Genomic DNA, 27,599 nt, shown 5'->3' with positions numbered 1-27,599 from the left:
TACCCAGTTCCCTGATCCAACCCAACATGTGATGTGATCTGTGCTGAGGGGTATGTGGCACATGGGAAGATGTGTCGCAAACGGAGCGTCAGGGATACCGGCGGACCTCCCTGAGTAAGTAGACTTACACCGCATGGGGTATTTGTGGTTTGGACCTTGTAGATCCCCAAATCTCGCAGGACCAATATGGACATGACGAAAGAAAACAAAGAAAAACAAACTGAGGGGCAAATTGAGATCTCAGATACCCAAACATCAGGGTCAGAACCAATGGAAGGCATTCCCACTACTGAGCTAGAAGTGGGAACTGTAACTGAGAAGCTAGACCAGATTAAGATCAAAGGCTTGTCTGGGTCCCAGAGAAGGGAACTACTCAGGGAACAGAGGAAAAAGGACGGGAAAGAATGGCTGCCTAAAGACAAGTGGAGGGTATTAAAGGGACTTGAACCTAAGATTCCCAGGAAGAAACTCAGGTTGAAGGGGATACACAGACTTCCACTACATCAAAGACAGGTAGAAAGTGGATAAGGGAGGAATCAGAGACTTCCTCCTCCCTGGATAAGTGAGTCCAGCAAACACCGAGGCAATAAATAGCGAAACAGACCTCTAGTACTGCAGTCTCCGTTTTTAGTATGGCAGTTATCCAGGAATGCTATCCACTGGTGGCCATCACCTCACAGCAGGAGGAACTGGTACAGATGGCCCTCTTTGAAAAGATTGGGGGAGACACTGGCCCAGGACCCAACTTTAGGCGGGTGTATCTACACTCCTGGAAATTGAAATAAGAACACCGTGAATTCATTGTCCCAGGAAGGGGAAACTTTATTGACACATTCCTGGGGTAAGATACATCACATGATCACACTGACAGAACCACAGGCACATAGACACAGGCAACAGAGCATGCACAATGTCGGCACTAGTACAGTGTATATCCACCTTTCGCAGCAATGCAGGCTGCTATTCTCCCATGGAGACGATCGTAGAGATGCTGGATGTAGTCCTGTGGAACGGCTTGCCATGCCATTTCCACCTGGCGCCTCAGTTGGACCAGCGTTCGTGCTGGACGTGCAGACCGCATGAGATGACGCTTCATCTAGTCCCAAACATGCTCAATGGGGGACAGATCCAGAGATCTTGCTGGCCAGGGTAGTTGACTTACACCTTCTAGAGCACGTTGGGTGGCACGGGATACATGTGGACGTGCATTGTCCTGTTGGAACAGCAAGTTCCCTTGCCGGTCTAGGAATGGTAGAACGATGGGTTCAATGACGGTTTGGATGTACCGTGCACTATTCAGTGTCCCCTCGACGATCACCAGTGGTGTACGGCCAGTGTAGGAGATCGCTCCCCACACCACGATGCCGGGTGTTGGCCCTGTGTGCCTCGGTCGTATGCAGTCCTGATTGTGGCGCTCACCTGCACGGCGCCAAACACGCATACGACCATCATTGGCACCAAGGCAGAAGCGACTCTCATCGCTGAAGACGACACGTCTCCATTCGTCCCTCCATTCACGCCTGTCGCGACACCACTGGAGGCGGGCTGCACGATGTTGGGGCGTGAGCGGAAGACGGCCTAACGGTGTGCGGGATCGTAGCCCAGCTTCATGGAGATGGTTACGAATGGTCCTCGCCGATACCCCAGGAGCAACAGTGTCCCTAATTTGCTGGGAAGTGGCGGTGCGGTCCCCTACGGCACTGCGTAGGATCCTATGGTCTTGGCGTGCATCCGTTCGTCGCTGCGGTCCGGTCCCAGGTCGACGGGCACGTGCACCTTGCGCCGACCACTGGCGACAACATTGATGTACTGTGGAGACCTCACGCGCCCACGTGTTGAGCAATTCGGCGGTACGTCCACCCGGCCTCCCGCATGCCCACTATACGCCCTCGCTCAAAGTCCGTCAACTGCACATACGGTTCACGTCTACGCTGTCGCGGCATGCTACCAGTGTTAAAGACTGCGATGGAGCTCCGTATGCCACGGCAAACTGGCTGACACTGATGGCGGCGGTGCACAAATGCTGCGCAGCTAGCGCCATTCGATGGCCAACACCGCGGTTCCTGGTGTGTCCACTGTGCCGTGCGTGTGATCATTGCTTGTACAGCCCTCTCGCAGTGTCCGGAGCAAGTATGGTGGGTCTGACACACCGGTGTCAATGTGTTCTTTTTTCCATTTCCAGGAGTGTAGATCATGGTACCCTCATTTTTGTCTGTGAGAGGGTGCACACGGTGGAATGGCTCAAGGGCAAGGTGCCCATGATATCTCCATGGGACGATGCAAAGCTGCTGGTTAAGATGGCAGCGGAACTTCTTACAACTGCAAAGATATTAATAAGGGTACCAAAGATTCTTAACGAAGTCTCTCCTAAGATTCTGTTTGGGGAAAATAGGGGCCCAGAACCCAAAAGGTCTCAGCAGAAGACTGGAGAGTGATCAACTGGAAGGTAGAACCAGAAGGATGAACTATGGTGGTGGAAGTGAAAGAGATGTTCCTGAAGGCAATGCAGGAGCAGGATCTGAAATTGTTTTTAGGGTCCTCACAGGTCACTGTTAGGGTTCTCAAAGACCTTAAAGATGGCAGCAAGATGGAGACTACAGGTGTTGCAGATTAATGTGCAGCACAGTAAAGGAGCTTCTGCTGCCCTGTGTCACTGCCTGGGGAGGCAGGAAGTGGACATGGCCCTGATACAAAAACCCTATTTATATAAAGGGGGTGTATTGGGCCTTGATGGCACTGGAGGTAAGCTGATTTGTGCTAGAAATCTAAGAAACTCCAGAACATGCATCCATGTAAGAAATGGAATTTCTTTCATGCCAGTGATGGATTTCCGCTCCAGGGACTTAGTGGCCATTAAAATGCAGCGATGTGAGGAAGGTATCATGAGGAAAATTGTTTTGGCCTCAGCATACCTTCCTTGTGAAGACAGCTCACCTCCTCCCTTGGAGGTGAGGAGATTGATAGATACTTGCCATTAGCAAGGTGACCAACTGCTGATAGGATGTGACGCAAGTGCCCACAACCTAGTGTGGGGCAGCAAGGACATCAAAAGTAGAGGTGAGTACCTCCTTCAATTTCTTTTAGCTGACAACTTAGAGGTCCTGAATAGGGGCAATGAACCTACATTCAGGGAGGCTGTTACCTCTGCCATAGTGACCTCATATCAGGACAACTGCACAATCACCAAGAAGTGCACAAATAGGAGTGTGCCTTGGTGGAATAACAATTTGTAAATGCAAAGAAAACAGGTATGGAGACTGTTTAATATTGTGAGACATAAAGGACAATGGGCTACATATCATGAGGCCCTTGTCAATTACAATCTTGCACTCAGACAAGCAAAGAACGCATCCTGGAAGGCATTCTGTGAGGAAGTGGAGAGCATGGCTGCACAAGCCAGACTTCACAAGATTCTCACTAGAGTTCCAACCAATCCAGGAGGTACATCAAGGAAGGAGGATGGGGAATATACAAAGACAGACAGCACATGAGATGATGGAACTGCTTCTCAAAACTCACTTTCCTCAATATGCTCTGTTGGATAACACAGACCAGAATGTGATCCTGGAGAGACTATGGTTCTTAGGCACTCAAAGAGAGGACTGGGAACCTGCCAACAAGTATGTGAACTTTAACAAAATCCAATGGGCAGTGGGAACATTCCAACTGCTCAAGTCACCTGGCCCAGATGGAATCTTTCCAGCTCTCCTGCAACAGGCAGGAGGGAAGCTCATGAGAGTCCTATGCAGGCTGTTCAGGGTTAGCCTAGCAGTACAAATCATTCCCAAAGCTTGGAGGGCAGTGAAGGTTGTCTTCATTCCAAAGCCAGGGATAGTTCATCATACCAAGGCCAAGGATATGAGGCCAATCAGTCTGTCCTCCTTCATTTTCAAAACATTGGAAAAACTGGTTAATGTATATGTTGGGGAGAGGCGGCTAAGTAGGGCCCCTCTACATTCAAACCAACATGCATATCAACCAGGTAATTCATGTGAGACAGCTCTCCACCATTTCATTGGGAACCTGGAGAAAGCACTTCACTTCCAAGAAATAGCCCTCTGCATCTTCCTGGATATCGAGGGGGCCTTCAGTAACATGACCTTCGATTCCATGGTAAGGGCAGCAAAGGTGCATGACCTGGGGACTACTATATACAGGTAGACCAGGGCCATGCTTAGTGGAAGGAAGGTAAAGGCTACCATGATGAATGAAAAGATGGTAATTAACAACAATTGAAGCTGCCCACAAGGAAGAGTTTTGTCCCCTCTATTGTGGAATCTAGTGGTGAACGAACTCATTGAGGAATTAAGTTCCAGACAATGCTTCTGCCAAGGTTATGTAGATTACTTTGTCATAGTAATACTTGGCAAATTTACTGACACAGTTACAAATATGGGACAAGGAGGATTGATCACTGTGCAAAATTGGTGCATTAAACAGGATTTGAGGGTTAATCCTAAGAAGACTGTTGTGGTGCCATTTATGAAGAGACATATTCAACACTCAAGTTGGAACCTAAAGCTCTTTGATGAAACTCTAACTGTGAAGGGGATAATGAAATACCTAGGGGTAACCTTAGATGAGAAGCTAATGTGGACCCCTCACATTAAGAGCATCTATTCCAAGGCAAAAATTACTCTACTGAGTACTAAAAGGGCTTGTGGCAAAAACAGGGGCCTAAGCCCCAGGGGTATGCACTGGGTATACACCACAGTGGTTAGACCTAGGATTTCCTATGGGGCCATAGTGTGGTGGGAGAAGGTAGAACAGCGGGTTGCAGCTAGGGATCTTGCTAAGGTGCAGAGATTGGCCTGCTTAGCCATAACAGGCAGAATTAGCAGCACACCAGCTGCTGGAATGGAAGCCATGCTGGACATGCCTCCACTACACTTGTGAGTCAAGATGGGGGCAGCAGCTGGAGCACACAGACTTAAAACTGGCAAAAACTGGGTTTCATTCAGATATCCAGAATAACACACTAACATAGTGAGCGAGGTAAATATAGGAATGGCTGGGGAAATGCCTGCTGACTATATAATAACTCCCAACTGTTTCAACAAGCCTCACAATATAATAATTTGAAGCAGGGAGCAGTGGGAAACAACAGATCAACACCGTACAGGGGACATCATTTAGTTCACCAATGGGCTGAAAATAGACCAAGGCAATGGAGCAGGGGTGCATGGGGTTCAGCCAGGATGGGAGGGCATCATCTCTCTAGGAAAACTGGCCTCTGTATTCCAGGCTGAAATTACTGCAATCAGGGTACATGTGGAGGAGAATATGCATAGGTGCTACAAGGACCATAGCATATACATCTATTCAGACAGCCAGGCAGCCCTGAAATCATTGGCAGCTCCTGCAACAAGATCTAAGATTGTTGCAGAATGCCACAGGGCTCTGGTGGAGCTAGGGGGAAGTGATAGGGTAAACCTTGTGTGGATCCCTGACCACTCAGGGATCTGTGGCAATGAACAAGCTGAGAGATTGGCTAAGATTGGGGCAGCAACTCCATTTATTGGATCAGAACCTGTTCTGACAATCACCAAGGCTATGATCAAATTAGAACTAGGGAACTGGCATAGAAAACAGCACATAGGATATTGGACCAAGGTCCATAAACAAAAACATGGTAAGGTAATCCTGGGATTGAACAGGAAAGAGATCAAACTAATGACTGGACTGATGACTGGCCATGGGAATTTCAAGAAACACCTACACACAATGGGTATAATGGAAGAGGACCCCAAATGTGATGAGGGTGAAGAAATTGCATCACACCTAATCTCCAAATGCATGGCATTGGAGAGTAAAAGATACAGAATCTTCGGGACATCGGAATCTGAAGAAATTGTGTGCAACAAAAAACTGGTAGAGGGACTCCTTGCACTATTTACTTTACTAGATATACAGGCAGCAATACTGCACAATAAACTTAGTTTCTGTGTGGGCAGTGGTGGGTTGGACCTAAGCTGTTTTAGCTTCCCTGTTAAAATCAAATCGAAGGAAGGTCACTTGTAAGACAGATTTGTCCGCAATAACCCATAAATATTGGTTCTCTGCAGTGGATGGTGGTCGTGTATGGTGGGGATTGTTTGTCAACAATTGTGGTACTCTGGAGGTAACTGGGTACATTATACACGGAATATTGATATGTGCTGAGTCATTAGAATGAAAATGAGTGTGGTGTAGTTGATTAATGCTGTCACGGATCAGTATATTAGTAGCACTGGTTAGGTGGGAGGTGGGGATGATGGCAGGCTACCACTGTTCACTGGGTATGGTCACTGTTGATGTAGCACAGTTAATTAAGGGAGTGGCAGGCTTCGTCTCACCACCTTCACTGATAACATCATACTTGATTTACAATTTGGTGTGTTCGTTCGTTTGGTGAGAGGTAATGGTGCCCTGATTTGGTCGTTGTTGAAACACTGGGAACAACGTCCACCATTCGAGAGCCACAGCTGTACTGGTTATATCATTTGAGAATCGGCAAGAATGCCAAACAGATGCACAAACTATCTGTAATAGTGGTAGGTGATGAAGCACCATCGTGGGGCGTATTCTTCGCATTGTGAAGTTTATAATATCCCATGGTGATCGGCAGCATGCCAGTGTGAGTATAACTCAGCATTTCATAGCATGGTTGAAATAAAATAACAGGGTCACAACTGTAGGTAGTGAGTGTGCATGATATTTATGGTGATAAATAATCACTTGCACTCTCATCACTTACAATGAGTACTTCTATTCTCACAGCATATAAAGTGCGTAGCACAGAGCATGTACTACAGAGACATGATCTGGCATAGATACAGTTGTTCTTTCTGTGGTAGGTCAGCAATATTACTGGGTGGTAGAGCCAGTGGTTTTATGTCGCCACACCATCCTGATTTTCACTGTCAGACTGTGATGTTGATGTACTCAAAGTAGAAGTAGTAGTATTAGTTTCATTGCCATTGTTGCAATTGTTGAAGTAGGCTGCAAGAGAATTATTCTCCTTTTGGATGGATATATGGTCCTCGAACTTGCAGTCTCCCCAGTTGTGTAACCAGCACGTCCCATTGCTTTCAATCTGAACATGATACAACCTTCTGTGTTTACTGCATAGCATGTAACTATTTTCTTTTGTAATGTCAAAACTTCGTTCAGTTGATCACATTTTCCTCATTTTACATGTTCCTCTAAGGTTTTTAGTACCTTATCCAATTTTCCTTCTAAAACTTAAATAAATATGCTCAGGAAATTTAATTTCTTTTGCCGTAACATTGATACTTTCTTCACAATTTCTGTTACATTTTCTTTCCATTTTTTCATGAATGAGTCAAGAAAGATATAATGACCAACAATTTGAATTTGTAATTTTTCAAGTGACTGTTGCTCTAGTGGAGCAATTCTTCTTTTCTATGTGATTTTGCGATCATACTACCTTCTTCCATGATTTTACAAACTTCATATTTGGAGGTGACCTACTGAAAGACCTGAACACAATTAAGCCCTTTTCATTATTTTCGAGTGGGGGTTTGTGACATAAGAAATAAAATATTTTACAAAATGTCATAACACTAACATAGACACTCTGCAAGTTACTGCATGGTGTATGGCAGAGCATACCATGTACCACGACTACTTGTTTTCCTATTCCACTCGTAAATGGAGCAAAATGAAAATGACTGTATACATGCCTCTATAAAAGCACTAATTTCTCTTATCTTGTCCATGCAGTCCTTATACTAAATGTGCATTGGTGGTAGTAGAACCATTTGCAGCCAGCCGCAAATGACTGTTTTCTAAATTTTCTCAATAGTGTTTCAGAAAAAGATCACTATCTTCCATCCAGGTGTTCCAATTTGAGCTCACAAAGCATACCTATAACACTCCTGTGTTGATCGAACCTACTGGTAGGAAATCTAGCAGTGCACCTCTGAATTTCTTTAATTTTTCTTTTAATCTGACCTAATGGGAACCCCAAATTCTCAAGCAGTACTCAAGAATGTGTTGTACAAATGTTCTATATGTGATTTAGTTTGTAGATGAGCTACACTTTCCTAAAGCTAATGTCAGCCAGTTGCCTTCCTTTCTGACATCTTAACTCACTCATTCCATCTCATATCACTTTGGGGTATTACACATAGATATTTAATTGTAATGGCAGTGTCAAACAGCACAACACTAGTACTATATTTGAAAATTACCTTATTGTTTTTCCCACTCATCTACAATCACTAAATTTTAGCACACTTAGAGCAAGCTGCCATTCATCATCCTCTATCCTTCTACAGCCACCCAATAATGTTACTTTTCTGTATAATAGAGTTTTGTCAGTACACAGTCACAGACTGCTGTTCATCCTAAGAATAAGAAAAGGCTGGTTAACAGTCCTGTCTGAGGTTATATGGATATGGTGTCTGTTCTTTCTGACATGTCCGAAAGAACAGACACCATATCCATTTAAGTACCTAGTTCCGGAAATACTGGCCACGACCTCCTTCTTCTGTGTGGATGCACACATATTACCCAAACTCTTATGGGACTTGATAAGAATGTCTTCCATGAGTAATGAGTGTGTTGGGTAGGGACACTACAAATGTAGTGTGTGGACATATAAGGTGAGAATGTGGGTCTCATGGGTAGTCTGCATGAGATAGTCCAGTGTCCTTGCTGGCTCAAATGGATAGAGCGTCTGCCATGTAAACAGGAGATCCTGGGTTCGAGTCCTGGTCAGGGCACACATTTTCACCTGTCCCCATTGATATATATCAATGCCCATCAGCAGCAGAAGGTATTAATATGTAATTCTAATTCTGTTTCAGTTTGTTAGGCTAACAGGTGTAAGTCTTTCTGTTTGATGTCACTTCAAGAACTTGGGCATCAAAGAAGATTACATGACATGATAAGGACAGGACTGACACCCAGTCTCCAAGTGAATGAAATCTCTGATCTTGCCTGGAGTCAAACCAAAACCCCTCCCCCTCCCCCCCCCCCCCCCATCTATAGGCAGCAATGCTAATCACTTTTTTAACACTTTTAAAACTCATATATTGGTGAAATATTTTAAAACAATTACTGCTTACTGTTAAAAATATACAGTGTATCTTACATAACAACTTACAATTCAACATTTTCCTTAACTTCACTTTCTTTTGTCACATGAACATGAAACTGAAAGTTCCCATTGTATGCAGTAATTAATTAATAATGTGACTTTTCTGAAGGCATTTCTTCTTCCATTCTTAAATTTCTTAAGGGAATTAAATGTTTCCTGCTAAGGTTTCTGTGAACACAATAAAATGAATTATGCATCACAGAGCATTTACCTGACTTAAGCATATTTAGGCACTCGAGAATACCAACTATAAAAAGAAAATGTTTTATCTTCTTCCAGCTGAAGATGAAAAACTACAAACCTGCAACATCGTTGCTACTAAACAGCTATGCTGCATAAATAACAAGCACACTCAGAATAGTGATTGGCTGATTGGATTAAAAGAAGGGGAAAGGGACCAAACTACGAGGTCATCAGTCCCTTGTTCTGAATAAAACAATTCCACAAGTGTGAGAATAAAACAAACAAGACTGACAACTCAAAATGGAATGAAAGGACAAATCATGAGAACAATGAAGGGCAACAAACATGTAAATGGACAAAAGGGGACAAGAGAACCATTGAAATACAAGAAACAGGATGAAGAGATTAAAACAATAAAGCAGATTACCATGACTGGCTGACCATGAGAATAAAAAGGAGAAGCTAGCCACTCTACAACACATAAAATCCTGCACCATAGAAGCACTAGGGTGAAGCACACAGAGGGGACAAAGGGCATGCACTAAAACTTAGATCAAATGATAAAACCCACTCTCACCAATAAAATGTAAAACTAAATCAGCTGATAAGGTGTTGTCAGGTAAAATTAGCAGAAATGAGTCTGGTAACCCAAGATTTCATCACAGAGCCGTCAAAGCGGGACAGTGCACCAGAATATGGGCCACTGTCAAACGGGCGCCACACCGGCTCTCAGGTGGGTCTTCAGGGTGCAGGAGGTAACTGTGGGTCGCCCAAGCATGGCCAATATGGAGCTGGCAAGAGGCCTGCATGGAAAACTTCCAAACATTCATAGTCTCCTTAATGACACGCAGTTTGTTGTGTGTACTGTCATGCCATTCTGTCTGTCTGTAGCTCAGCCAGGTGGTGGAAAAAACCGCAGCAATTCCACTGGAGGACATCATTGTGAGACTGGGAAGGCATGGAATGTTCAGTGAGGATGTTTATGCCTCAGGGTCACCTGCTGCCACTGACTTTTTGCCTGAGAAGTCTATATCCATTGTGTCTGAGGATCTGGTGAGATCCAGGTCCTTAACGGATGCCAGAATCTCCACCCCATCCTCAGATGTGGAGCTTGTAGGTAGCAGTGGTGTGGGTGCCACCACAAGTTCCTTGTTCATGGGGGTCTTCTTTTTTGATTTCCCGCGCTGTTCCTTGGGTCTCCCTGGCTGAGAGGACTTCACTGAATCAGTCTCTGAGACTGAGGATGAGCATGAATCCCCACGTCCAGCTGCTTTTGAGCTCTTCAGCCACTGATGGATGTCATCTCTCCCACTAGCAGAAACCTGGGCAGGGAGTGACCCAAGGGACCCCATCCCAGTGAGAGGTGCTGAAGAAGCCTTATGCTTCTCTGGCTCAGAAGTGGAGACTGAAGACTGAAATTCCCGAAGGGGGGGGGGGGGGGTGTTGTTGCTCCCAAAGTAGGTGGTGCAGGAGCAACAGGGAGGGTAGTACTCCCCAACATCAAGGGGGCAGGTGTAGTCTCCCAGTTCTGAGAGGCGACAGGAAATCGAGGAACTGATGGGGCGACAACTGTTCTTGTAGGGGTGGAGTATGAGGAAGTCATAGCCACAGGATGTAGATGCTCAAATTTCCTCTTAGCCTCAGTGTAAGTCAGTCAGTTAAGGGTCTTATATTCCATGATTTTCCTCTCTTCCTGTAAAATCCTGCAGTCTGGTGAGCAAGGTGAATGATGCTTTCTGCAGTTGACACAGATGGGAGGCAGGGCACATGGGGTATTGGGATGTGATAGACGTCCACAATCTCGACAGGTGGGGCTGGAAGTACAGCAGGAAGACATATGGCCAAACTTCCAGCACTTAAAGCACCACATCAGGGGAGGGATATATGGCTTGACATCACAGTGGTAGACCATCACCTTTAACTTCTCGGGCAATGTGTCACTCTCAAAGGCCAAGATGAAGGCACTGGTGGCAACCTTGGTCTCTGGTGGACGTGCCGGACAAAATGAACATCTCGCCACTCTGAATTATCATGCAGCTTGTCATCAGACTGCAAAAGAAGGTCCCTGTGGAATATAATACCCTGGACCATATTTAAGCTCTTATGAGGTGTGATGGTAACAGAAACATTCCCCAACTTGCCACAAGCGAGTAATGCTCATGACTGGGCAGAGGATGTTGTTTTTATCAAAACTGACCCAGAATGCATTTTAGACAAGTCCCCCACCTCACCAAACTTGTCCTCCAAATGCTCCACAAAAAACTGAGGCTTCATGGACATGAAAGATTCCCCATCAACTCTTGTACATACAAGGTACTGGGGCAAATAAGCTTCGCTGCCATCCTTAGCCTGGTGTTCCTCCCATGGTGTGGCCAGGGAGGGGAACGACTTGGGGTTATATTTCTTAGCACTGAAGTTAGACTTTGCCCTCTTAGAGACTGCTGACGGTGAACCACCAGCAAGAGATGACGTACTACACTTCATGACGTGTCATCCGCCCTGATGGCGCCCACTCTGACCAGGGGCCCAGCCTGCAGGTGCCACCCAGACGCAGAAAAGGCCACCTGGCAGGATGGCCATTGCTGGAAGTCCTGATGCCCCAGGGTGATGGGCATCTACTCCTTGGCATACGTGGGGATTTAACAGTGCAGACATCAGCAGAGCAATCCCCGTGTTGTCAGGGGGCTACAACCAACATGGTACATGGCAGCCCCACCACAACGGACTGGCTACCACGCTGGATATGAGGTGCAAAGAAGTCCATGGTTATCATCAGCACAGAAAGTGACACTGGATATTGCACTGTGGAAAATGCACTCAGGAAGGTGTCCTTGCTCAAGATATTGAGAATGGGTGGGACTGCAATGCAACGATGTGAAAGTGTGCTAAAGATTTCAATGCATGATGGACATGATGCACCATGTAATGCCCCCTTCCCTAATTGGCTCGCTCTTCGGAAAAATTTTGAAAAATGGAGATCAAACCCTACAGGGGACAATCACATACAGGCTGAAACATGTGACACTCCTTTTAGTCACCTCTTATGACAGGTAGAAATACCTCGGGCCTATCTGAACCCCTGGACCCACAGGGGGACACAATAGTGATAAAGGCTTTGTAAAAGCAAATTATTCTTCTCATCAAGCAGCCTACAGTACCCATTTTCTTAATAGAATAGAATCTTTATTTGCCTTTCAGTATGTTTTCCATACAATTGGCATCGTCAGTGTGTTCAATACATTTAAAAAAAAAAATTACAATATGCATGCTAAAGTAATATTGATAATGCAACAATTATTCATTCACAATGGTAGTAGTAGTAATAATAATAATAATAAGAATAATAATAAGAAGAAGAAGCAGAAATTACAAGCAATGGCCAATGGACTTAGAAGATACAAAAAAAGTGAAAATAGAAGGAAACAAAACCAAACATTCTACACAAACCAAAAGAAATTTTACCAGACAATAGATAACACACACATTAAAATAGACAATCCACCAAACATAACAGACATGGAACACTTCTGGAGCAACATATGGTCAAACTCGGTACAACATAACAGGCATGCACGGTGGATACAAGCAGAAACAGACACATACAAGATGATACCACAAATGCCTGAAATGATAATTTTGCAACATGAAGTCACCCAAGCAATTAATTCTACTCACAATTGGAAAGCCCCTGGAAAAGATAAAATCGCAAATTTCTGGCTAAAGAAGTTCACCTCAACACATTCACATCTAACTAAATTGTTTAACAGTTACATTGCAGACCCATACACATTCCCTGATACACTTACACATGGAATAACTTATCTGAAACCTAAAGATCAAGCAGACACAGCAAACCCAGCTAAATATCACCCCAGAACATGCCTACCAACAATATACAAAATACTCACTTCAGTCATTACACAGAAATTAATGACACATACAACATAGAACAAAATTATAAATGAAGAACAAAATGGCTGCTGCAAAGGAGCATGAGGATGTAAAGAGCAACTGATAATAGATGCAGAAGTGACATACCAAGCTAAAACTAAACAAAGGTCGCTACACTACGCATACATTGATTACCAAAAAGCTTTTGATAGTGTACCCCACTCATGGTTACTACAAATACTGGAAATATACAAAGTAGATCCTAAATTGATACAGTTCCTAAACATATTAATGAAAAATTGGAAAACCACACTTAATATCCAAACAAATTAAAATAATACCACATCATAGCCAATACAGATTAAGCGTGGAATATACTAAGGAGACTCATTAAGTCCTTTCTGGTTCTGCCTTGCTCTGAACCCACTATCCAACACGCTAAATAATACAAATTATGGATACAATATTACTGGAACATACCAACACAAAATCACACATTTGCTATACATGGATGATCTAAAACTACTGGCAGCAACAAATCAACAACTCAACCAATTACTAAAGATAACAGAAGTATTCAGCAATGATATAAATATGGCTTTTGGAACAGACAAATGTAAGAAAAATAGCATAGTCAAGGGAAAACACACTAAACAAGAAGATTACATATTGGATAACCACAGCGACTGCATAGAAGCGATGGAAGAAACAGATGCCTATAAATATCTAGGCTACAGGCAAAAAATAGGAATAGATTATACAAATATTAAAGAAGAACTAAAAGAAAGATATAGACAAAGACTAACAAAAATACTGAAAACAGAATTGACAGCAAGAAACAAGACAAAAGCTATAAATACCTATGCTATACCAATATTGACCTATTCATTTGGAGTAGTGAAATGGAGTAACACAGACCTAGAAGCACTCAATACACTTACACGATCACAACGCCACAAATATAGACTACATCACATACATTCAGCAACAGAAAGATTCACATTAAGCAGAAAGGAAGGAGGAAGGGGATTTATTGACATAAAAAACCTACATTATGGACAGGTAGACAAATTAAGAAAATTCTTTATAGAATGAGCAGAAACTAGCAAAATACACAAAGCAATCACTCATATAAATACATCGGCTACACCACTACAATTTCATAACCACCTCTACAACCCTTTAGATCACATAACATCAACAGATACGAAGAAAGTAAATTGCAAAAAGAAAACACTACATGGCAAGCACTCATATCATCTAACACATACCACACAATATCCACCAGTACATCAACGCAATACAGCTACATCCAAACTTATATATACAACTACAGAAATCTGTAATTATTGATACTTAATCAATTACCCGAAAGTTCCTAAATGCAATGTAACATATACCGTACAGTTAAAAGGAAGTCACGCTTGATCAAGGTCTGGATCACTTTCCGTTTTTAACCAGACATAACGTCTGAGAAAGAAAAGAAATGATAATAATAATAATAAATCATAAGAGTTAAATATACAATAGTATCAAGATATATTTATGGTACATCTTACATATCCATATAAAAAGTCTTTGTTCATACATTACTCTCAGTAATGATGCACTGATTAATGACTTCAGTCAGGTGTGGGTTCTTCGGTGGAGTCAAAACTCTCTCCTTATTGGTTAGCTGTTTCTAAACAGCTGATTCTGAAGCATTTGTACCAGGCACACCCGGATATGGGGGTGGGGGGCAACCCATGGTATCTGCCCTGGGCAGTGATTTCAGGGGGGGACCAAATTCATATTCTTGAAGAAAAACTTTGTTTTGTAAAGTGCCTAGCATTTGGCATACATTGGTCTTTCGATTATTCATATGATTTTGAAACACATCACAGTTTGTTTTTGAACAGTTTAGAACACATTCTAAGTTGATTTCTGAAAGAATCATACATTCATTTTTGAATGCGTGCATAGTGTATGTTATGTCTCTGGCAGTGGAATCTCTGGTACATCTAAAAATAGAAACTTTCCTGGAGACAGAAGGGGTCCCACCTATGCAAGCTGCGCTGAATGAACTCAAACAGGTGAATTCCAATCACTGTTTATTTATGTGCTGATTGGGTGTGCAATGATCAGCATTGTTATAATTATTAGTGAGATCCATAGATTCAGACTACAAGAGTGGAAGTAAATGAGTAACACAAATGACATGTAAGAAAGATTATGTATTATCTTGTACCCAAGAAAATGAAATTTTGACAGAAATTTTCTGCCAGAATGCTACACTAGTAAGGGGTAGTTGTACAGTCCCCGGTTGTTGTTGTTGTTGTGGTCTTCAGTCCTGAGACTGGTTTGATGCAGCTCTCCAAGCTAATCTATCCTGTGCAAGCTCCTTCATCTCCCAGTACCTACTGCAACCTACATCCTTCTGAATCTGTTTAGTGTATTAATCTCTTGGTCTCCCTCTACGATTTTTACCCTCCACGCTGCCTCCAATGCCAAATTTGTAATCCCTTGATGCCTCAGGACATGTCTTACCAGCCGATCCCTTCTTCTAGTCAAGTTGTGCCACAAACTTCTCTTCTCCCCAATCCTATTCAATATCTCCTCATTGTTCATACATTACTCTCAGTAATGATGCACTGATTAATGACTTCAGTCAGGTGTGGGTGTTGTATGGAGTGTAGCCATGTATGGAAGTGAAACATGGACAATAAATAGTTTGGACAAGAAGAGTCCCCGGTTGGCAGCCACTTAAGTTGTATCCTCGGAGCAGCACAGAAAACATGTTGTACAAAAACATAATAAGGCCCAACCAGAGAATAAAGGCAGGATAATCAAACCAGTGATTCTGACAGGGTTAGTGAAGTTAAACAAAGAATAAGTTTTGACAATGGCAGGAGAAGTTACAAAATTGGAGATGACAAGATTGTTTGTTAGAACGAGGAAGAAAAAGAAATGGGAACATGACACAAATTATATGGAAGAATATGATAATTCCAAATTTACATAAAAATTTCATACTACTAATTTTTGATTTCATGCTTGAGAAACTGGAGCATATGAATAAAATGTGAATCTATTTCCTAAGATAAAATTTTTGCTTGTAGTAGGCCTAATAGGCATTTGATATTGCAAATGACCATTTGTGCTGAAACAATCTCACTTATTTAGCGTGTGTTAGAACTGATGTAATATTAAAAACACCTATTTCATTTTATCTAGCAGACAATGACAAAATAATCATCTTGGGTACTATTCATATTAACAGCTTTTTCAGTATTAGGCAACAACATTTTGATTTTTCATGTAGCAAAATGTTCGACCAACTCTGATGAGGCAATAGTGTCTTTTGCAGAAAGAAAGTCATGCCATGTAAAACTGTAGGAAGATTAGAGAGAAAAAAATGCTGGGACCTAAGGATTGGATTGTAGAAATATGTACCATCTTGCTTGTCTCTTGTCTTTACTGGTTTTGTGTTTCTATAGTTAATTTTATGCCACACAAAAGAGAAAGTTATTAGCTAACAGGTAATACAGAGTGCAAATTTTCTTAAGACTTCTTATTCTTCCAGTCACAAATAATCCCATTTAGTATTATTAAGTGAGAGTTTGTTTAAGGGGGGAGGTGGAGGTAGGATGTCAGATTGGCTGATTGGGAGCAGGAGAGGCATCACAGGGCATTTTAATTACCATCACCCTAAATATAGGTTTGATGGCTTCCATTACAAAACATACAGTTTGAATTCCACAGAGCAAAATACAGTGACATGCAATAGAAGAATGCTGTGTGAAGAGGCATGGTACAGCACTTTGACATACTTAAGACCAAATGACATGTCTTAAATTTCCTCCAGCATATATATGTTTTATATATCAAACTATCCAGAAAGATGTCTGCTACAAAATTGACATATTTTTTAAGAACTGATATTTTTTTTAACTTCCTATTGCAAATAATCGATGGATTGGGAGAGGAGGAGGGGGAGGGAAGAGTGCCACTATCAAGTTTTTGCCACCGTTCAGAAATACCATAGATCTGGGGGTGGTACCAGGTCCAGTCTCTACACTGACTTTGAGCCTGGGAGTTAATGCATACAACAATTGTAGCATTAAAGAAAGTCCTGTGATTGTTGTCATGCTGCAGTATGAAATAGTTGCAGTGAACTGCACATCTGCTTTGTTCTTGGTGTTCTCCATCAAGATGATGTTGAGTTCTACAACATTAAGTTCCTCTAATGATAATGGATGCTCTGTATCATTAATATGCCATATGAGATCAAAGATTTCTCTAGAGTGATAATTCTTTGGTAACACTTGTAACAATTTTTGATGGTATCAAACATTTTGCTTTGCAGTCAGATTGGTATCCAAGTAACAAAACTCATCAGCCAAGATATCAATAAGTTTTATTGTTGTTTTTTCACTATGAGTGAAAGATTAATACTCGTAAGTGGAATAGTAACTCTCTATGCTATCCATGGAGATGACATGTACTTACTAACATAATAGATAAATTAATGTCTTCCACTTAGCAATGTTTGTTGAAAACCCACAGTTCTGACCATGACTGAAACTATGTAATAAAATAATATTAATGAAAAGCACTGTAAAACACTTTAATTAACAATGATTCTCAAACTTCTTTGTTGCTAGCCACAACTCATAATTAACCTTCAAAATTACCAGAATACGAAATTAACATTGAAATTCAAGAAACACATAATTTACAAAATTTCATAATACAGAAACTATTTCCCTTTTCAAAATGTATATCCCACTAGAAAGCTCAGGTGACAGAGAATCCAGAAAAACATCCACTTTCCCTCAAATTTGGTGGACTGAGCTTTTTTGAAATAAGAAAAATTATATTGCATTGTACATAACATCTATTCAAAATTCAGCTGATTAGTCTCAGTGTCAACACCAAAATTCCACTTATAATTAATACTGTTAAATAAATAAAACCACTAATAAAAGTCACAGCTTTAAAGAGAATAAGTTTAAATTATGATATTTATGAGCTAGCACCAAATTTCACCCTCTGTTCAAATTACATGTACTCATCATTTCCATGTCCGGTCAGCATTTCCAAAAAATAGCAGCTGCAGTAGCTTTGTCATTTCCTTCACAAACATCTTGTATTGTGCACGAGTTGTCCAGGTGGGGCATACAAGTAGGCGGCTTAGATCTTCTTCAGCCCCACAGTCACAGACTGTCTGCACATAATGTCTGTGCACAGTGTCTGCACTCGCTGGAAGGATTCCCCATTTCTTCAGGTTGGTCTTGAATCAGGGGATGCCACTCTTAGGTGGTTGAGGGACCTGTATACAGGGTAGGTTTGCGCCAGGTGCTAGTTCTTCTTTTGCTGAGACGTCCATGGGCAGTGAGCTCTTCCAGCTTCCAAGACAAATTGCCTCTGGTGCTCCCTCCAGTGGCACAGTCATAACAAAGCAACTCTTGCACGATTTAAGGCAGGATCTCATTGCCTGATGACCGTACAGAGGATGTCAGTGGTCATTCTCCTGCTTTGTTCTCTCATTGTCTGCAGCAGTGGCCCTCAAGATTTTGGGTGTGGCTATTTCAACAATCGGATACAATTTCTGCACTGATGTTGACTTCAAGCATCCTGAGATGATCCTTGCAGTATCATTGATTTCAATATCGACTTGCTTAGCAAGAGCTGAAGCATTGCACACAGGAGCAGCATACTCAGCAGCTGATACACAAAGCGCAAGTGCAGAAGTCATTAGGAGGTGCAGGTTGGCTCTACAGCTGTTGCCAATCAGTTTCTTAAGTATCCCATTGCGATCAATGACTTTCTGTTTCACATTTAGGCATTGCTGCCTGTACTATTAACAAACGAAACTGTAAAATCATACTACTGTATTTAAGTGCTATAATTACAACGTTTAATTAATGAAATGGAACCTTTAATATCTGTTCTAATTTTAACACCTGTATAGGTTTTTGATAAACATTTATATATGGAAGTAATACTGAAAGAGATTATATGACAACGTTAGTTTTCCAAAGACCTCAAACTTTTCTGAGGTAAATGTAACCTCGAATGTGTACATGCTAGGGGTTAGATGTATATGAATGTTTCTCTGTAAATTTAACTATTGCATGACACCGGTGAAAGTTCTGGACTGTACATAATGGGTAGCTATCAACCTACCAGTGAATAAATCAAGATGTCTGACAGAATAATGGCATTTTATTGATTTAAGAGACACCAAATCCATTAATACACAAAAGCTACATGGAACTCTGATTCTGGGAAACACAATGCAACTTTAAGAATATAGGGTAACAAAAGATAAGTACTGAAATTTTATACTTGTAGTAACCCAGCCATCTTGAAGCATTAGATTTTGATGTGTGAACCTGATGATCTAAGAGAGCATTTACAAATCCCATACAACAAAGCCAAGTGTAGCTTACACACTATTATCTTCTTCACTTTCAGTTATTTGCCATTCTTCACATTTTGTGTAGCGCTCAGGATTTATGTTTTCAAGACTATAAGGCATAGTGAATAACAAAACAAACTGCAATATATCATTTTCACTGTATGTGGAATGCATCCAAGCTTTGGTACTTAGTTACAAGCAAACAGGCCACTAGACCTCAAGCTTCTGGCAGGTTTTTAGCAAGTATACAAACTTAATTTCTGGTCTCTACTGGCTACTTTTACTCCTTGATTAATCTGAAGTTTTTGATATGTTTTGTATAAAGGGATCTCAAAAAATAAGTGACACATTATTGTGCATTGCAACTAATTTTTATTGAATACTGCAATATACTTCAGTGTGACACAAGTGCATGACACTATTTTTCAACAAAGTTGCCAAGTCTCTGTAAACATCAGTTGTGAAGTTCTACATATTGTTGAATCTGTCAATGTTAGAAATGTGCTCATTGGCCATGAAGCCATTAGAGAACCACTGTGTGAACGCCCTCATTATTGGAAAACCTCTTTTGCACAGATGTTCTTTCAGTTTGCCAAAACAACTGCCTTTGGTGTATGTCAGTAGCCTTCTTTCCTGATTATGTCACCCATGTCTGGCATTCCTTGGTCTAATTGTTGGCACCATTTCACTATGGCTGAATGTGACACTGCATTTGATCCATATACCTGCAAAATTTCATGGTGAATCTGTGTGCAATTTAGATAGTTTGCCCACAAGAATCGTACTGTCCCATGTACTTACACTTTGGAGACTATTTCCAGTCGCTGCACAATGTTAGTCACATATTGTGATGTGTCTGCTACCCATATTGCAGCAAAACTGTGTTTGCAGAGAACTAGAAATATGTACTCTATTATGACAATGCCCAACCATTGTTTTGCAATGGTCTGAGCATGGGACAGTATGTGTAACTTACTTTTAACTTATTTTCTGATGTCCCTGTGTATGATATAAGATGGTTGCATGCACAGTGAGAGAGACAAAATAACAAAATGATTAATAGTAAATGTAATCCATACTTTAAAATTTTATTGTTAAAGAAATTCTGTGATAACCTGTATAGAAAACAAAAACCCTGAAATTTCAAAACTTTAACATTTTATATTATCTAGAACACCTTCCAAAGCTCTTGCCAGTATTCTTTCAGCTTTTTCTTTAATTTCTTCATGGAATAGTTCAATAATCCATGTTGTTACTTTAGATACAAAAAAACTTAATCTGCCAAGACCAGTTACATGCATTTTGAGGCCACTGAATGTTGTAATTTTGATATCAGAGAGTTTTATTTTGCATCCTGAACCACTAATATCAACAGTTAAAATCATTTCAATGGAGTTATTTACAACTTGAGCTTCAATTTTCCCTGTAGGACCTACTTTCATAAACTTAAACTTGTAGTCATCATAATCAATGAACATTTCCTTTAAACCAACACTAATAAGCACAGTAAGAATATTTCCTCCTCGTGATACATATATTTGATCTGTGCGGTACAAAGAAGACAATGAGTGGAACCAACCCTTTCTGGCACAGAATTCTCCTTTAACTTTCAAAGGACCAACCTGTTCATAAAATGTTTCATTTATGTCAGGTATTTTTATTTTACTATTTCCCTCTCTTTTTATCTTCTGATTGAGCATATCTATAGCAAAATCTACAAGTGTTTCTAGTGATGATTCCTTGAATAATGTCAATTTATTTGTATCACCATACAGTACTGAATTTGAGTTTTTAGAAGAAAAATCATCCATTTTCTTCCTTTGATACATTTTTTTCTTATCTATGTATAATAAGTCGCTATTATGTTTTGTGCCGTAACTGTTTTGGACTTCATTGGTCTGAACTGGAATGCTAGACCAAGACTCATGGTTTTCCAAATCTGTTAATTCTGCTTGTGTTTGTTTATTACTTGTCTCTATTTGCAGATGTGCACAATTGCTTGCATGCTTAGAATTTACTGTATCCTTTATTTCTGAGTATGTATGGCTTTGGAAATGCCTTTTATGAAAAAAATCATTAGCACCACAATGGAAGCATAACAGAAACAGTAACAAAGTCTGGTACAGCAGTTTCTGCATCCTTCCATGCATCTGAAACAAACACAAAGGTTGTGTATAAGATATTAATTACAAGGCAGACCATGTATGTATGGATATCAAATGAAGCATGAGAAATGTAAACTTTGTAAATAACTAGAATTTAGACAAAAGTCTCAGCTTTAGTTATTATTAACCTTTATTACAATTTACACTGTACATAAAAAGAACTGGCTGCTGCATATTCAGTTTCTTTTTATTTTGGATGAGAATGAGGCTACTGCATGAAAGCAAGAGTGGCAGGCAATGTTTTCGGCAATTGGATCATTAAACATAATACTGAGTCAGAAATGCCGAAAATTGCAAAGGAACCTGTCCATATGATGGTCGAATGAATCATGCTGAATTTTTCATTGTATGATCAGGAAAATAGTGGGGAAAATGTAGGAAACACCTTTTTACCACCTTTTCAACAGACTAGAAAAATCACAAAGCCAACATTGAACCATCTCACTCAGCTGCTATTGCAAGAGAACGATGAAACTCATCCATTTCCACCTATCTTCTGATGACTTTCCAAGAATTTTTAAATCTTCAGTCTCACACCACATGTTTCTTTCCTATATCCTCCCACTCCTTGAAACCTGCCATAATTATTGGCAATTGTCACATTTATAATGACATGCAATTCGTCTCCCAATATGGAGATATTGTCAATGTCTCTGTAAACCACCATCTAGAAGTAAATCTCTCATACCTATCTTCAGATCTCCTAGGATTCCCTTACACCTTCTATTCAGGAACAAAGGAGGATCACTTTCATCTCTCATACATTATTATCCATGAATAGAACAACTAAATTATATTCTGAACCAGGTCTTTACCTACCTCCAAAGGATCCTGAAATTAGAAAAATTTTATCCAAATATTTCTCATTCATTTTAAAGTGGCATTCCTCTGACCAACATATTTCCACAATATTCATAATCATTCCTTTGACATTGTTACTTTCACCCAGCTGCCTCATGGATCATAGCTGTTTGGAAGAATCAGGTGCAAGAGCTGTCCCATACAGCTGCCTACCACCACCTAATCCACCCTGTCACTGGTGTTTCCTACAAATTGATGGTAGGGATATCTTCGGAAGTAACTACACCATATGTATCTTTCTTGTAACCAATGCACAGAAGCACCACAAAAAAGATTAGGAGAACCTGTAGATCTTTGAATCAAAAATCACAAGAAAGATCTTAAGACAAATCTGCAAAGCGAACACCTAGAGATATAGGAAGAAACAGAAACTGTGTGATCTGGTGAAGCAGTGGAACACTGTGCAGAAAATGAAAGTACAGAGCATAAGCCTGGCAGGCCACATTGCCAGGAGGCCAGACATGTGCCAGTCCAAAGCTGAGCTTATGGGGAACCCTGTTGGAAATTGTCCAGCTGGATGACAAAGGAAGTGAAGGGAGGAAAACATGCAGAAGGACCTTGAGCAGCTGAGTGTCTGTGAGAACTGTATCCTAAGTATACAAGATTATCCTTGATGGAGAAACACTGTATGGTTGGCGCATGATCACTGATATGTATGTGTGATGGTACTGACAGAAAATACAGTTGATTATATGCACTCTAGAAGATTGAATAGAAATTTTGCAGTGCATGTATTCGTTGCAGTTATAACATAAGTTTGTAGTTCCTCAAGCAACATATTTATGTAATTTAGTGGGGAAAACAGCACATAAATTATGCTAATTTATTTGGGCATTGATTAGCATTTTTCATTTCAAGTATGACATCTGTTGTAAACCTTTTAGAAACTCCATTGCCAGAAAAGGGAAGCTTAATCAAGAGATATGAAACAGCAAACAATCTTGGCAGCAAAACTGGGTTCTTTTTATTTATTTTCCATTGAATGTCAAATAAAATAAAAGGTTCAGTTTTACAACTAAGATGGAGGCTAAATAAAATAAAAAGTCCAGTTTTGCAACCAAGGCTGTTTGTTCTTTCATATTGTTACCACTGCTTGCTTTATCAGACCACCATGGATTGGAAGAAGCTCTATAATCAAGACAGACAGGTACACAGGACACATGACTGTAGGTTAAAACAGTAATGAAGACCAAAAAGTACTTTTGTGTCACAAATAGGAAACTATGGTCTCTGAAAGAGATAGAATGTCAGACATGGGTAATAACAAAATACAACAATGTTTCTAGTCAGGAAAACCAAGACACTATAAATTTCAGAGGTCTGTAGCAGATAGTTTTAATACCTACATTTTTGAAGTGTATTAGGCAATTTTTTATGTGCTCCAGCAAACATAATGATAAAGTAGTACATTGATGTAATACCTTGAAGACATAATGAGGTTTAACTCTCTCCCCATTCCCCTATGAAGTGAGAAAATTGTCAACTCACTAAGAAATAAAAATTTTAATGGAAGTAGTAATATTTCCAGCAGAATACCAGAAGGAGCCAATTCAACAAGTTCGAAACTTACACCACTTGTGAGTGCACTGGAAATGGTGACTTACTGGCCAATCATACCACTACATAAGCACAAGGTAGCAAATGAGTGGAAAAGAGTGGTGGGGGTGGGGGGAGACAAAGAGAGGTGGGATGGGGGAGGGGTGAGAAGAAGATGAAGGACTTGCAATGTATAATATTCTTTGTTTTATACATGAAACATCAGTAATTCAGAAGAGTGGCTCATTTGTAATAGCAAGAGGGGTCAGGTCCCACCAGAATTTTGGGATATAGTTTTATTCTGCACATTTTTCCAGTATTATATTAAACAGTTTGAGAATGACATGATTGTAGTGTAGTACAGATGACAAGAGACCAGAGGTAATGAGGAACGGTTTCCACTAATCTGGTCCAGAAATACATGACGTTACTCATGTTACTCTGAGCGGGGCCATGTCTTCTGTTACTTCTCTCTCACCCTTTCCCTCAGCCCATCATCCCATAGCAATGGATATGTTTTCCTTTCCCTACTCCATTCAGCTGAGGGCCAGCACCTTGTGGCCCTTAATCCCTCCACGCCCTTGAGTTGGTAAACTGCAGTTGTAGTTTCTCTTGCTCCACCTCACCCATTGCAATGGCATAGCTTGGGACCAAATCATATGGGCCCAGCAGATGGACAGGCTCATGCATACCCCTCTTCCCCTCACCCCATCAAACCCTGCTGTCTGTCAAATTACCACTCTCCCACCCATCTTTACCTATACACAGTGTCTGGGCCAGCCAGATTGGGCCCGTAACCTGAATTTTCACCGACATCACTTAACACACCTTTCTAGGTCAATGGGAAATGTCATTAACAGCAGAAGTAGCCATCTCTCAGTAGTGTTCCTTAACCTGGAGGCTGAAACTGAAGTACTCTTACAGCAATTTCAAAATTAATAAAGTAAATTGTTTGCTAAAAAAAACTTTAATTTATTAAATATAAAAGAGAAGCTATAAATCCAGCTGTAACATGCACATCAACCAAAAAGTTCCTTAATGTCTCAACCTGATGGAAGGAAGAACACAGCTTTCTGCAATACAAGGTTCTTCAAAAAGTAGCAGTTAACAGTCAGTGAAGAGAAAGAAAAATTATTTTGGCAGTGAAGGATTGTGGGCAACATTTTTCTGTAAGGCTCTAAAGCATTTAAATGAATAGTTTAAGACACATAAGACAAGTGAAGAGCATTTATAAAATGCTTGTAAATACAAAATGTTTGACACCATTAACATTGCTCCTCAGACTGACTAAGCATGTGAAACATGAACAGAAATTCATAAGCATAATGAGTTAATTATGGAGGACAAACACACATTACATGAAGTAGCAGAGTGCTTAACATTTTGTGGAACTCATGAGTTAGCACTAAAGATTCAGCTAACTGTGGAAATTTCTTAGATTTCTTGTCTCTTCAAGTAAATCTTGTCAATCTTTCAGATGACCACTTTGCTAGCTCTAGTACTTCCATCTGTAAATATATTCACACTTTATACAAAATGAACTTTTAGACCATATGTATCAATTTTACATTGAAGAATTGATTAAAGACATTAATGCTGCAATTTTTACTTCTTTGCAGGCAGAAGAAACAACACATATTATGTGCAAAAGTCAGTTGGTCATTATACTGCCGTACATTAAGGGGAAGACACTCATTGAAAGATTTCTTTCCTCTGACATAAATGATAGATACAAAGGTTACCTAACAACAGTTCAGAAAAACTCCATTAAAAAAATTTACTGGCTTTTTATCTGGACTCCCCCACCCCCACCCAAAAAAAAAAAAAAATAATAAAAATAAAAAATAAAGCACAAGTGGCCGCTGACCATTTCACAGACAGCCAGAAACTTGGCATTGCTCTATAAAAAGAGTAGTTCCAGAGAATTTGACAAGTACAATAGTACCTTATTTTACCATTTGCATCATTGTCTAATATTTTTGAGAAGATGATTTACTCCAGATTTCAATAATCAAATCATTACACGGTTGTTTTGTGCTAAGTTAAGTGTTATAAGCTGGCCTTTAGAACATTGTGATTCAAGCAACAAAAATTTTGATAAATTTCTAAATTGTTTTTGGATGTATTCAATGATACATTTCCCCCAAAATATTATCAAAAGAGAGTCAGGAATAAACAAAATTGGATTACACCAGGCATAAAAATTTCAAGTACCAGAAAAATACAGCTGCACAACGAGCTCAAAGTAAATAGAAACTCTAATTTTGTAACTTATGTTAAGTGCTATAAGACAATATTCAAAAAAGTGATACTGGCAGCAAAAAAAAAAATGGCAAATAGTATATTCATAAACAAACAAAGGAATAAAGCAAAGGCAGTCTGGTCTATTGTGAAATTAGAGTTGAGAGTCAATGTTAAAAGTCAAGAAATTTCTCAAATTAGGTTTCTGGGTGATATTATTGTAAATTATGTACAAATGTGAAACTGCTTCAATGATTTCTTTGTCAATACAGCAAAATCTGACCTAGACATGACAGTCCACCAGGACAATATCATTTTCAGGCTTAGAGATGACATTTGTTTTAAAAAATTCAGAAAAATCACTCAGAAAAATGTGGTAGTCAGAATATTACCATTAACAAACAAAAATTCAGCTGGATTGGTTGGGATACCTTCCATGGTAATCAAGGCAGTACGCCATATTATTTCATACCCACAGACTTATTTTAAACCTGTCCTTGAACATGGGTCTTTCCCATATGTCCTAAAATATGCAGAGATTAAGCCATTATTTAAAAAGGGATCACCAGAAGATATGGGAAACTACCAGCCTATCTCTCTCCATCCTATTTTTTCTAAAATATTTGAAAAACTTGTGGCAAAACAACTAGAAAATTTCCTTACAGTAAATGACATTATTTGTAAAAATCAGTTTGTTTTTCAAAGAGGAAAAAGTACCATCAATACCACCAGAGAATGTACAGAAAAAAAACACATCACTAGGTCACCATACAAAAGTGTCAGCAATATTCTGTGATCCAATGAAAGCCTCTGACTCGGTGGACCCCTCATTATTACTTCACAAACTGAAGAGCTATCGGATCCAAGATACTGTGTTACAGTGGTTCATCTCTTATCTTACAGAAAAGAAACAAAGAGTTATTTTAACATCAAATTCAGTTAACTACCACTCAGAATGGAAAAGAATTTTCTAAGGAGTGCCATAGTGTTCAATACTGGGTCCTTACCTGTTCTTGTTGTATATAAATGATTTACCATTAAATGTTGATGCTCATTCAGCCTTATTCACAGATGACACCTCAGTCCTGATAGAAAATGATACAATGCAAAAGATTCCAGATAGTACAGAAAATGGTCTGGGGAAACTGGAATCCTGGTTCCTTAAAAATTTACTACAGCTCAATGTCATTAAGACCCAGATAATGAAATTTGT

The 27,599-nt window shown here is 40.2% G+C and overlaps 1 protein-coding gene across 2 annotated transcripts in view; it reads right to left on the bottom strand.

Annotated features, from left to right (window-relative positions):
- Positions 1 to 17,559: 17,559 nt before the first annotated feature.
- LOC126457390 (uncharacterized) overlaps positions 17,560 to 27,599 on the bottom strand; it is a 30,540-nt gene continuing 20,500 nt past the window's right edge. Inside the window, exons 2-3 of one of the 2 annotated variants that reach the window (XR_007585464.1) lie at positions 20,385 to 21,733; positions 17,560 to 20,308 (exon numbers count right to left, since the gene is read on the bottom strand). Coding sequence is in view for 1 of the 2 variants with exons in the window: in XM_050093650.1 (XP_049949607.1) it covers positions 20,735 to 21,733 (999 nt within the window). In the remaining variant the exon portion in view is untranslated. Of the gene's footprint in view, positions 21,734 to 27,599 lie in introns of both variants that reach the window. The other variant, XM_050093650.1, reaches the window with a different exon arrangement.

Source organism: Schistocerca serialis, chromosome 2 (genome assembly GCF_023864345.2).
Source record: "Schistocerca serialis cubense isolate TAMUIC-IGC-003099 chromosome 2, iqSchSeri2.2, whole genome shotgun sequence".
NCBI lineage: Eukaryota > Metazoa > Arthropoda > Insecta > Orthoptera > Acrididae > Schistocerca > Schistocerca serialis.
The sequence above is the reverse complement of the archived record's forward strand: the minus strand, read 5'-3'. Positions and strand labels throughout refer to the sequence as shown.